This window comes from Gobius niger (genome assembly GCF_951799975.1).
Source record: "Gobius niger genome assembly, chromosome: 10".
NCBI lineage: Eukaryota > Metazoa > Chordata > Actinopteri > Gobiiformes > Gobiidae > Gobius > Gobius niger.
Window position 1 is genome coordinate 36,281,594 of NC_136861.1, and position 12,001 is coordinate 36,293,594.

A 12,001-nucleotide genomic window follows, 5' to 3' on the forward strand; every position below is an offset into this window, starting at 1 on the left:
CGCAATATCCTCCGGATCGAAGCAAAATGGGTAGCAATGTGCAGTGGAGGAATATGCCATAATAATAAACAAAATGTGCAACGAGGAGGACACTGTGTGCTTGAGAAATGGGAAAAATCCCCGGAGCTACCTTAAATACAAACAGCACCGTCGTGTGGACCAGTGATGCTGTGATAAAATGTGTCCAGCCTCCTGCTGTGTAGAGGATAGAGGCTGCAGTGGCTTTGTCTCCCCCGCGGCTGTGGCTCAGGTAACTTCTCATGTGCTCTCTCAGGGCAGTGACAACAACCAATCCAAATATCAAGGCTCTGCTCAGACACAGTAAACGCTTCCTTGCACTTATAAAGTAAACGTGCCATGTACTCCAGCGGCAGAAACAGCTTTTCTGTGACAATATTCAGCAACGACAGCTCGTGAAACAGCAAACCGTGAGAGGAATGGTCAACCAGTGTTGGCTTGGCTCTATTTAGCGGGCGGTATTTATTTAGCTTGTTTATTGCGGGAAACAGGTCCTACGCCATTAGCTTCCATGGGCTGAGATCCGGGGGTTGTCTGGTAGTAACGGTTGCTATGAGGTATGATTGGACAATGACCGTTTTGGGGCGGGGTTTGCGAAAGGTCAATTAAAGTAAATATTCTTCAGTAGGTTGCGTTCATGTGACATCACAACATTCTAAAGAGCCTGTAGTTTAAAGTAGTTCCAGAAAGTGATGATGTCATGCAGTCAGGTGGAGCAGGTGCCAATACAACTCTGAGACAGAAAGAAATCTCCCAAACAGATTAGGTCCAATCCGGCAGTATTCATGTTTCGGCTGAAAGTCATTTCAACTGACTAATATCACACCAATGTTTTGATACGGCTTTGGACACCTTTAGGGGACAGTCATGTGACCTTAGTTCATATGTGCTGAGAGAGAAGACTCTGGACTTTGTGACAGTTTTTGTTTCACAAGGATGGGTTCAGGAATGACAAGATATTAACCATAAACCAAGCCAAAAAACCTCAGCATTTTCACAGTAGTGCCCATCATAGAATTCATAGCTGTTCACAACCTCAATTTTAAATTATAGGCTGTTTCCCACTTTAGTGTGACATCACACGGGACAACAAAGCTACTTCCGGGTCCAAACTGGTTTAAAGTTCCATTGACAAATCAAAAAGCAAAGCATAAGGCCAAAAACATTTTGCACGCAATTATAATAATAATTGAAAGTATATCTCCAGTCAAAATGAATAGCTTCATGTTTCAAATAAGTATGGAAAATGTTTTTGTTTTTTTTAATCAAAATCCAGAGCAAAATGTATTATTTCTGTGTAATGAGATGCTTGGAAAGATCCTTGTACAAAGTTAAGAGGATAATTAAAGTCAGCAAAGTCCCATTACAGTGAATAGGATCAGAGAGTATGATTATAGAGTTTGGGAAGTGTGATGTAAATTGTGTTCCATTCACACAGATCTTAAAGATATTTTAGAAACTAGAAGGTATTGGCTTTCAAATGAGGCATCCCACTGGCATATAGGCTGTTCAGTGTTTTCTCTGTCAGCACGTATAAACTGAGGTCCAATTATTTTCTCTGAAAGGTGTCCAAAAGTGGAGACAATATTCGCAAACATGAAAGTATTTGTCTTTTTATTTGAGTTGTGTTGGCCCCTGTCCTCCATCTGAGATTATGTGATCATCAGATTCGAGAACGTGAACACAACCTATCCATAAGGGTAGGACTGGGGCTCGCTTATGGCCCGTAGAGTAGGGCTGCATGTCAGTTTGGGATGTTTCACTCCCTGGGGCCAGTAAGTGCTCATGCCCAGAGGAAGTCAATGATGATCATGACAAAACAAAACAGGGAACAAAACTTCCCTGCTTTGACTTTTCTTGGTCACTGGAAGAAACATTCAAAGTGGTCACATTTCTGACTGTTCCTATGCAAATCCGCACAGTGTTTTCTTTAGTGGTCAATCCAAAAGTGCAAACGTTTGCCCTCCGATGATGCCACATGAAAACGGTGGATAGTAAAGGAGCTGAGCGAGTAGGCACTTTGTGGTTGGGGAGATTTGGCTCTAGGCGGCGGCTCCCAGCACCTTCTTCATGTGCTCGTAGACCACGTAGGAGATGCTGACCGCCGGGATGACTTTGAGGAAGTTGGGCGTGAGGCCGCGGTACAGGCCTGGGACTCCTTCATGAGAAACGATGTGCCGGAACTGGCCCACCATGGTCAGCCTGGGATTGTCTTCACTGAGGGCTGCGGAAACAGGAACAGGAAAGATATCTCAACATAAACACATCTCTAAGCGCTAAAGAACGGTCTTCCTTTTCAGCTGCACTTCTCTCATTAGCTGTCAGACACTAGTGGTTTGAAAACTAAAGGTATTGTATCATTGGAGCGACAGTGGCTTAGATGGTGGAAAATGACCTGTCTATTTTTTATTTTGTAAAGAAATACTATATAAAAGGTAGTTTATCATCCGCTACATATGGTCATTATTGGGGAAACAGCTCCACCTGGTGGCCGTGTATCATGCCTTTGTGACATCTTTACTCAGCAGTCCCTCCAGGAATGTTGTGACAACTATTATTATTTCCCATTACAACTTTTCCACAAACCCACAAACATTCCAATATTCTGCAATTTCCTTTGCAACTACGTATTACTGAACTCTGCACCTTCTGCACAACTAAAGAGTTTCTGATCAGTTAAATCCATTTTAATTGTTATGTTTGCGCGTAGCAAGTGTCCAGCGCCTCCATGGGGTCAAGTCATTCAGACTGAAGGGAGGGCTTTCGCATCTGCTCCGCCTCCTCTCACTCGCCTGGGTCTAACTTTACAGCGAGCTCTGCTGTGTGCTCCTTCTGCCTTCTGTTCAAGTTTTGTTTCTCTGCTCCTGGATCTTTATTTGGCGATAGGCTTTATCTGACAGATAAACTCAATGTTAATGAGCAAAATAAAAAAAACATTCGCCCTTTGGTCTGTTCTCCTCGGAGTCTCATTAATTAAGTGCTCTTATCAGAGTTAAAATGGACTCAGAGCCTGCGCTCACAGCGACAGACAGGTGTCTGTTTGCTCCGCCCACTGTCCCAGCTGAGGACACGGGGCACCCATGGTTCTGTTTTTTTAGATGATTCAACTATTTAAAACAACGCCTGTTTTTAGTCTTTCTCATTTCCCAGAGACTCTTTTTGGTAAAAAATTATGTAAAAAGCAAAGAAAAGTTTGATGTAAAAATATATTGTTGTATGCAGAGAAAATTGCATTTTTATTTGCATTCATAAAAAAGCAATATGCAGTTGGTATCTTCGGCTGACCTTGTGCCTGCATGCGTGTGCGGACCAGCGACAGGGGGTAGGAGGCCAACTGTCCACAGGTGCTGGAGATGGTCCCACAGGCTAAAAGCACCAGGACGCCCGGGTCTGCAGTGTCCACGCAGTACTTCTGCAGCCACGCGTTCTTCAGAGTCTGCAACACAGCAGCAAAGAATCCTATCACGTGGGGTTTGTGATGAACAACTGCTAACCCTGCAAATCAGAAATGATACAAAGAGGAATAGTGCCAGCAGGGTGGTAGGACTGAAGAGCGAGCGTCCAGCTGACCACTCAGAAGTCTGACCCAGTCCACATGGTGATGTCTCCTATCTGACGGGGGATTTCATCAAATTTAATCGAAATCACAATCTCGACTCAATAATTGCCATGGGACTTTATCATTGCCATTAATATGACAGAAACAGACAATGGAACATTTATGTGCGTTTAATCAGTGGTTCCCAAAGTGGGGGTTGCAAGATGATTTTAAAGCAATATTTGTTACATTTCTGTGTTTTTCATTGAAAACAGCATATTTTGTAAAAATACCAAATATCAAAATACAGTTTCTAAACATCATTAAATCAGATTTAAAATGTTTTTCACCTTAAATTATTATAAATGCTAATTACATTTCACACAAGTTGTTCCTGAGTTGTTTGTTGAGTGATTTTGGGGGCCACGGCCGGAAAAGTTTGGAGGAGGAAAACTATATTTCATTCGAGCTTGTATTTACATATGTTTAAGAATGAATCAACTACATGTGTTTATTTGACTTTTCTCAATATGAGAAACAAAAAAGGTGATTAAGTTTGTTGCCATATCATCCAGCCCTATGAAAGTAAAGTGATGTGTAGAAAATACTCTCAGAGGATATTTGCCATCAGTGAGTCCTGGCCCCGGTCAGAACCAGGAAATGACTGAGACTCACACATTTCACTGACACATACTGACAGGAGACTTTAAATGGGAAAGCACTGTACTTGTATTGCACCTTTTACAGACATGGTCACAAAGAGAGAGCTGCCTAATCTGTGCCATCAGCCCCTCACACCCCCCCAGACCACTCAGTCCCGCTCACATACACACCTTTAGCCTAAAGCATGTTAGTAGTGTTTTTAGTGCTAGCTGGTTGGATTGTGAAATGCAGTGTAATTAAGTGTACTTTAATATGGCCATAGATTCCCACACCTTCTAAATTGTCAGAATTACAGCGTGCATTAGCACTTCTGGAGGGAGCCACAGTCACTGACCGGCGAAATGTCCAGAAAACACAGCAGGTTTGATTGACAGGACTTAAATGGACATGTCCTGCATGTTTGATATGTGTCACATCTCAAAGCTAAGCAGGAAGGGCCTGGTCAGTACTGGGATGGGAAAACCCCAGGAAGCCTGGCTGACTGTAGTGTGTGAGTGAGTGGTTGGTGGTGGACGAAGGGGCAGATGGCACAGACTGGTAGCCTTCCTTCCTTATGTAGTCTACCCCAGCGCTTTGAAAAACTTGGTAATACAGACATGTAAAGTGCAATACAAGTGTAAGCCATTGTTTTTTTTATTATGTTTGAGGCTTAAACCAGTTTGTGACGAGGTAAAAGAGAGGATATGTCCTCTAAAAGAGAAAAGCCTTACTGTACGCAGACCTCATAGACAGCCAGGTCGATGCCGGCGTACGGGATGATGCCCAGGGTGTTGGGCAGGTACCCTCTGTAGAAGGCCCCCACCCCCTCTGTGGCCAGGATGTGTCGGGCACAGTGCAGCAGCCCACAGTACTGCCCGGTCTTGCGCAGGGTCAGACGGGTCTTCATCACCTGCCGAGGAGCAGCACCAGCCGTCAGAGCTCCGAACTACATTCAGCTAACGGAGCAAGGAGTGAACTGACCTCCATGGGGTAGATGAGGGTCTGAGCAGTGGCTCCAGCCAAAGAGCCCGCGAGGAACCTCTCCTGCACTCTCAGGGGCCCGCCCTGCTTAGTGCCGTGGATTATCCGCTTTATCTGAGAGGAAGCGTAACAGTCCAGTGTTAATGGATCTTTAAATGGGAGCTGAATCTTTGTATCTGTTCACAGAGGCATGCTGGGACCTCATATCGGCCCGCGAGTTTTAAGATTAAGGCCACAAATTTCTAAATATTTTAATATTTTTTAAATAATACATAAAATTTGAAAATAGAAAATGAGTGCTGCTTTGGGTCCCATAGGTGTAATAAGTGGTAGTGAACTCACGGGTGCTCTTCCAAGGAGCCGATAGTGCATGAAAACAGAAGAAAGACTGGCTGTGAGTGTCAAAAGCAGTCTGTGGCAAAAATCGCCCCGATGAAGACATAGTTGTCCAAACACGTCGGCGTTTTTTAATCTTTTTGTCCATGCCACAATAAAGGATTTTTAATTGTCGTAACTACGGAGTGCCTCCATACCTCTTTGACTGCTTTTGACACTCACAGCCAGTCTTTCTTCTGTTTTCAATACATAAACATAAACAATGGTTAATTTGATGCATGATGCAAATAAAAAGCATTTTGCCATTTTCCAGCTTAAAGCCACTATTTAACACGGTCTGGCTCTTTCTATTGAAAAAAAAAAACCTAAATGTTTGACTGTGGTGTCCCCCCCTCACCTGCTCATAGGCCATGAACTTGATGGCTGACTCAGGGGCAATCTTGAGAACGTTGATGCCGTTTCCTCTCCATAGCGACCGGACTCCGCCCTCCTGCACCATGCCTCTCAGCCCCGCCCACAGGTTCTTCCCCCGACACGTGGTGCCGTGCACCTGTCGCCACAAGTATGACAAAATCATATTACATAAGATCAATGTAGAGCCTCCCTACACTAGTAACTTTCTAAGTAAAAAAAGATTCTAAATAATGGCCTTCACTTGTATTGCACTTTATGAGCCTGAGTTGACAAGTTTCTCTGGTGGCTGGAGGTGCAGGAGTTGGTGTACAGGGAGAAAAGCCAGGGGAAAGTAAACAGCCCTGAGGTGGAAGGCCAGGATGACATCTACCGACCTGTTGGCTCTGTAGAACTATAGTAGGTCCAGGACGGGGGCTACACTGTCGTAATTATTCCTTCACTGGGTAGCTGCAGCTGTAGACCAGGGGTGTTGAACTCGGTTTGGGCCGTGGGCCGAAATTCAGCCCCCACGTCGGGCCACGGGCCGCATACATTGTGAACGACTGTGGACTGATAATTAAGGCTTCTGCTGACGTTCTGACCTGGAGGAAGACTTTGAGACGGTCCAGAGGAGCGGTGCCAGTCCTGGACACAGCTCCAGCCATGGCCCCTGCCGCCAGCTGCCTCCACACCAGCCCAGAGCGCCTCTCCTGCTCTGAGAACTCATCTGGCACAGTCAGGGCCTCTCCTATGTCCAGCATCTGAAAGACAGTCCCACATGCATGAGGTAAGCGTGCCCCGTAGACCTCCCTGAAAGTCATCAGATCGAGCGGGCTTACGCAGCCATGTTTCCAGTGCAGCATGATGTCCTCCATGTTGTGCAGGGGGTTGAAGAGGAAGTAATCCCTCCACTCCTTCCAGTCGATGGTCATGTTGTTGTCTCTGTCCATGCTGCAAAGAAACACCTTCATATAGTTCTTTTCTCTCTGCAGAGCACACAAAGCACTGACCTTGGACATTTGCACAATAATTACAATGCTGTAATTCAGTTTCTTATACTGACTGCCCTAAGCTGCAGTCCAACGTGCTACTAAATACACTGCAAATCAAACGAAAAGTATTTATATTAGCCATAGCGTTTTCAGATATATGCAGATCTAAAAATAGAGAGAAATCATCTTACTGATGTGGGAATTTTCACACACAGAAACACTGAGACCAGGGGCAGGTGCAAAATTACTGACACAAGTTACATTTACATCAAATAATCACACACTGAAGCGAGATATTACACATGGAACTTCTGCAGGTGAAAGACTTTTTTTTAAAGATCTGTACAAAGTCACGTTATTTCAATTGGAGTAGATTTGTAAATGAAGTAAAGATACCAATATCAGTGTAATAATATCATATCTATGTTGTGGTAATATGAAGGTAAACCTCTCCCTGATATAACTACATACAGTAAGTCTAGAGATCGGTTGATGATGAAGCGTTTTGTGACACTCCAACATATAAAAAAAAAAAAGTAAGTAACTGTGTGTGTTGTGTATTGCTTGAGTATTTTGTTGGAAGATGATATGTTTACATCAGTGGTTTCGCTGGGGATAATTTCTCTCCTTCATTTTTAAAGACAGGGTTACAAATAATCCATCATGAGCTATTTTTAACCACCATGAATTAATGTCTAATTATGAGCATTTTTAAAAGACATTTTATATACCTTATATATATTATTAATGTTAGGAAAAATCTATACTAAACAGAGTTGGAACAACAGAGTTGCAACAGAAATGTGTATAAACTTGTGCGACTTATTCAGAGAATCATCCGCTCCTCAATAGCAAAACTCATATTACATGAATGTAAATGTAAATTGGAGCTTATTATTTGCATTTCCTCAATTTGAAGGTAATGCTAATAAGAAACAGTGGGAGAACACATGCTCGTGCCTCCGCCCACCACGCCTCTTCTCTCTCTCCTCTCGGTCCTTCGTGTGTTTATCCAAATCCATGCGCTCTCATTTGTGTCAAAATGATGGACAGCCTTCAAAATTTTCCGGCAAAGCTAAAAATATTCCGTAAATGACGGAGAATTTTCGGTTAATGTAACCTCTGGTTTAAAGGAACAGGCCACCGTTTTTCCATACTGAGATATGTTCTTACCTGAGCTGAGACGAGTTGATGTGTACCTGTCTGGTCTTTGTGCATGCCCTCAGTCACGCAAAACGACCAAAGATGTTGCTAGCATTTGGTCTCTCCCAGCATATTCCTAATAACTCATAACGGGGGTGAAGTTAGAAGCTACCACGCTCTTCCACGGGCACAAAGACCAGACAGGGACGGATCAACTCGTCTAAGCTCAGGTAAGAACATATCTCACTATGGAAAAACGGTGGCCTGTTCCTTTAGGCTGAAGGCTTCTCTTGGCGTAGTCCTAGTCTTTGCTTACCTCTGCAAAATCCGAGAGGCCTGTTCCTGGGAAACCTCCATCCCGAGCTTCTGTAAGGCGTGTTGGATCTCGCCCACGTCAATGCAGCCTTCGGTGGAGGGTAAATGTGTGAGTGGAGTAACAGAATGGAGGACAGGAGGGCATGGAGAGAGTGGAGGAGTTACTCACCGTCACTGTTGCGGTCCAGGCTGGTGAACATCAGCCACAGCCTCGTCTCGTGAGCGCGCAGGAATTCAGAAAACTCGTGAATATCCAGCAGCCCATCATGGTTGGTGTCACTCTGGAGAACTATCTGGAAACAATCACACGATAAGAACAGAGCTACGGTATGCAGTGTTGGTGAGTAACTGAATACAATACGTATGTAGAATACTCAAATGTAAAAGAAACTGTATTCAGGTACAGTTACTCTTTCATTTGAGAGTATCTAGAGTCGGGCTGCACAATTCAGATTTTTCAGGCTAGTATTGCGATTTTTGTATTTGTTACAGTTAAATGCATAGTGATAAAAACTGATACTGATAAAATGATGAGTGAAGGGATCCATACTACTTTTAGGGCTCATTCATACTTGACAAGACGCAAGACACTTCTTTCTTGCACCTTGAGCGGCAAGAACAAAATAAAGTCACTTCAGCCATGGAAACGTTTTGTTATTGACAACAGTCCCATGGCGACAAGGCAAAAATGACTTTTTGTTCTTGCAGCTCATGTTCTTGCGTCTTGTGAAGCATGAATGAGCCTAGACTTTAGTCAAACAACATATTCTTGCTGAAATTGCCCCACATTAGAACAAAATATACAATAATCTACTAGAAATATTTGGTTTTATGTGGACAGCTTCTTCTGAAGGAGTTTCCCCGACATACAGAGTACCTCCCGGGTACATCACTCAGGAAGACGACAAACCCTCTTGAGGTTAGGTTATTGCAGTAGTAGAGTACAGTTACTTTATCAAAGGAATACTTTACAAAAATCAATGCTGCGCCTCAGATCAATGATCTGTGTAATGGTGTTTAATGAGAGTGTTCTGACAAATGTTTTGGCCAGTTCCCAGAATCCATCACGTCAGTCATAAGTGTTCCTGAACCTGCTACTTTACAGATGACGCACTGGTTGTGGTCAGCAGTCTATGACACTTTTGTGGTTGACTAAATAGTCTCAGGTTTGGTGAGACGTAGCGACCTGTGGCTTTAACACAGCCTGCTCCTCTGTAGCGTCAGTTAGCATATAGTGATGGAGATGTAGCGCTGTCATCTTTCACTGCGTTAGCCTCTTGCACTTCAACACAAATCTAGATTAGAGCTAATCTTCGGATGTGAATGTGCGTCCTGGCTAACAGCCTGATATCAGCGCCATAGTCCTCATGAGCCGTACCTCCTCAGCCTCCCCCCGGTGCAGCCCCCGCGCTGCCAGGGCCAGCCTCAGCTCTCCGATGTCCACTCGGCCGTCCTTGTTCAGGTCCAGCTGCTCGAACAGCGCGGCATATCTGCGCTGTCTGTCCGGCTCTGAGGATGCTCCGCTCTGCTCTGCTCCCGGGACAGCACAGCGCGCCTCGGCTTCGCCCATGAGAGAAATATCCAGCTGCTTTAGGACGGCCTTGGACACGAAGCGGGGCACAGTCGCTCAATGAGAACGGCCCGGTGTGGAGGGTGAGCGCGGCGTGCGGGGGCCGCTGCAGAGGAGGTGTGAGCTGTCCGGCTGAATGAGCGCGGATGATAAACCCCCCCGCGCGCGTCAGGTGCAGGCGCGCGCGCAGCCACAGACAAATCCCGCGCGCGGATTTAGCAAAGGCACGTGCACGTGTTGTCAATGTCGGTGCGACAAATGTGGCTAGCAATAACATCTCCTGCACTCACGACAGAAAGGAAATAAAATACATAAAGAAATAAATGAATAAATCAGGACATGATGCTGCGTTCCAGGAAACTGGTACATTTTCCCACCTCACACTTGCCTTGGAACACTGCGCTAAGTGGCAAATACAACGTGTAAACTCGGAGACCTCCGGAAAGGGGGGACATTTTTTTTTAGAAAACTAGGAAAAACGTGGTTAAAAAAAATGGGGGGAAATTTTTAAAAACAACAAAAGGGGGAAAATTGGGAGAAACAAATTGAAAAAAAGTCAAGTGTACAGGCATCGAAACGTATCGTTCAGGCATCGTTATCGAAAAGCAAGTATTGTTAAAGTATCGGTAACGAGAAGAAAAAAAAAACGGTACCCAGCCCTACTTACATATCTAGCAAACTTTTGCCTCCTTTTGCCATACCATACCATACCATACCATACCATACCATACCATACCATACCATACCATACCATACCATACCATACCATGCCATACCATGCCATGCCATGCCATGCCATGCCATACCATACCATAACACACCATACCATACCATACCAACTTTATTTATAAAGCACTTTAAGAACCTTACAGTTGGCCAAAGTGCCGCACACAGAAACAGATACAAATATTTACAGTAAGAATATAAGGAAAAAAGTACAAAAACAACAGCAGGCAACATCAATCTGCGTTTAACGCCAGAGAAAAAAGGTGCGTTTTTAGGAGAGATTTAAAAATAGGTAGAGACTGGGCCTGTCTGATCTCTAATGGCAGCTGGTTCCACAGCCGCGGGCCGGCAACAGAGAAGGCCCGATCTCCCCGAAGTTTGTGCTTGGTTTTTGGGACAACCAGTTGCAGGATCAGCAGTTTCCATTTTACTGACACTTCATTAAAGGGATTATATCACATGTGTCAAGGTCAAGGCCCGCGGGAGATGATTTAATGTGGCCCTTTGAGGAGCATGAATTCCTGAGCATGTCAAAAAAAAAAGCCCATTCCTGTGTTGAGTTATGGATTTTTAAAGAAATAACCAGTTTGAGCCACTAGGGGGCAGCTTGAATTGAAAAAATGACAGAAATCCACAGGTGTCCAGCAGAGGGCACTGACATAATAAGAGATCAGGATAAAACAGCATATTATAGCCATGTGGTAAATGGTCAGTCTGCCCCAGGGCGGCTGTGGCTACAATAGTAACTTACCGCCATCGAATGTGGAGGGAATGAATAATGACGTCATGTAGCACTTTGAGAGACATGTGGCACAATAAGCTGTACAGCTTTAAGCTGTTGTTATTTATGAGGCCATTACAATATATGCGGCCCGCGACCTGCCGTGGGGGCTGAATTTCGGCCCTCAACCCAAACGAATTCGACACCCCTGGATTATATACAGTTTAAAAATGTTAAAATGAAGTATTTTCCTCCCCCTACATGTTCAAACCATGTCCTAATGTGTAGAATGAGCTCAGACCTGTTCACCACAACTGCCTCTAAAATCCTGCACTGTCACTCACAAAGGTGTTACTTCGGGTCTGAAGTGCCATAATGCATAAGCAGTTACGCCTAAGACCTGAGGTGGCAGTACTGAGTATAAAAATGACCAACTTGTATCTAGTCACTTTAAGCGGAGAACGAGGGAAAATGTTCGCCACTAAAATCTGATGTTTCGTAGATTGATTTGTGTAAAATGTCCAATGTTCAGTTGAACATAAAAGGTTCCATAATACAAAATGAATGGTTACCACGGTGCCTTTGCTTTCCATCACAGTGGTCTGTTGGACGCTCTTGGAAGGTTT

General features: G+C 44.3%; 1 protein-coding gene across 1 annotated transcript; it reads right to left on the minus strand.

Moving 5' to 3' along the window:
- Window positions 1-1,750: 1,750 nt before the first annotated feature.
- slc25a23b (solute carrier family 25 member 23b) lies at window positions 1,751-9,936 on the minus strand. Its single transcript, XM_079565097.1, has 10 exons — window positions 9,737-9,936; window positions 8,528-8,651; window positions 8,360-8,447; window positions 6,748-6,859; window positions 6,511-6,669; window positions 5,913-6,065; window positions 5,180-5,293; window positions 4,941-5,108; window positions 3,304-3,454; window positions 1,751-2,242 (listed from the first exon to the last, which is right to left on the minus strand). The coding sequence occupies exons 1-10, from the start codon at window positions 9,926-9,928 to the stop codon at window positions 2,061-2,063; spliced, it is 1,443 nt and encodes a 480-aa protein (XP_079421223.1). The 5' UTR covers window positions 9,929-9,936; the 3' UTR covers window positions 1,751-2,060.
- Between the last annotated feature and the right edge of the window lie 2,065 nt (window positions 9,937-12,001).

What these genes read in the sequence shown, in the direction of transcription:
- slc25a23b (XM_079565097.1), bottom strand. Translation starts at nt 9,928, where the DNA reads ATGGGCGAAGCCGAGGCGCGCTGTGCTGTCCCGGGAGCAGAGCAGAGC. An exon ending in GCCTCTCGGATTTTGCAGAG is followed by an intron (nt 6,860 to 8,359) that starts GTAAGCAAAGAC and finishes GTTTCTTTGCAG; the next exon opens with CATGGACAGAGACAACAACA. An exon ending in TGCACTGGAAACATGGCTGC is followed by an intron (nt 6,670 to 6,747) that starts GTAAGCCCGCTC and finishes ACTGTCTTTCAG; the next exon opens with ATGCTGGACATAGGAGAGGC.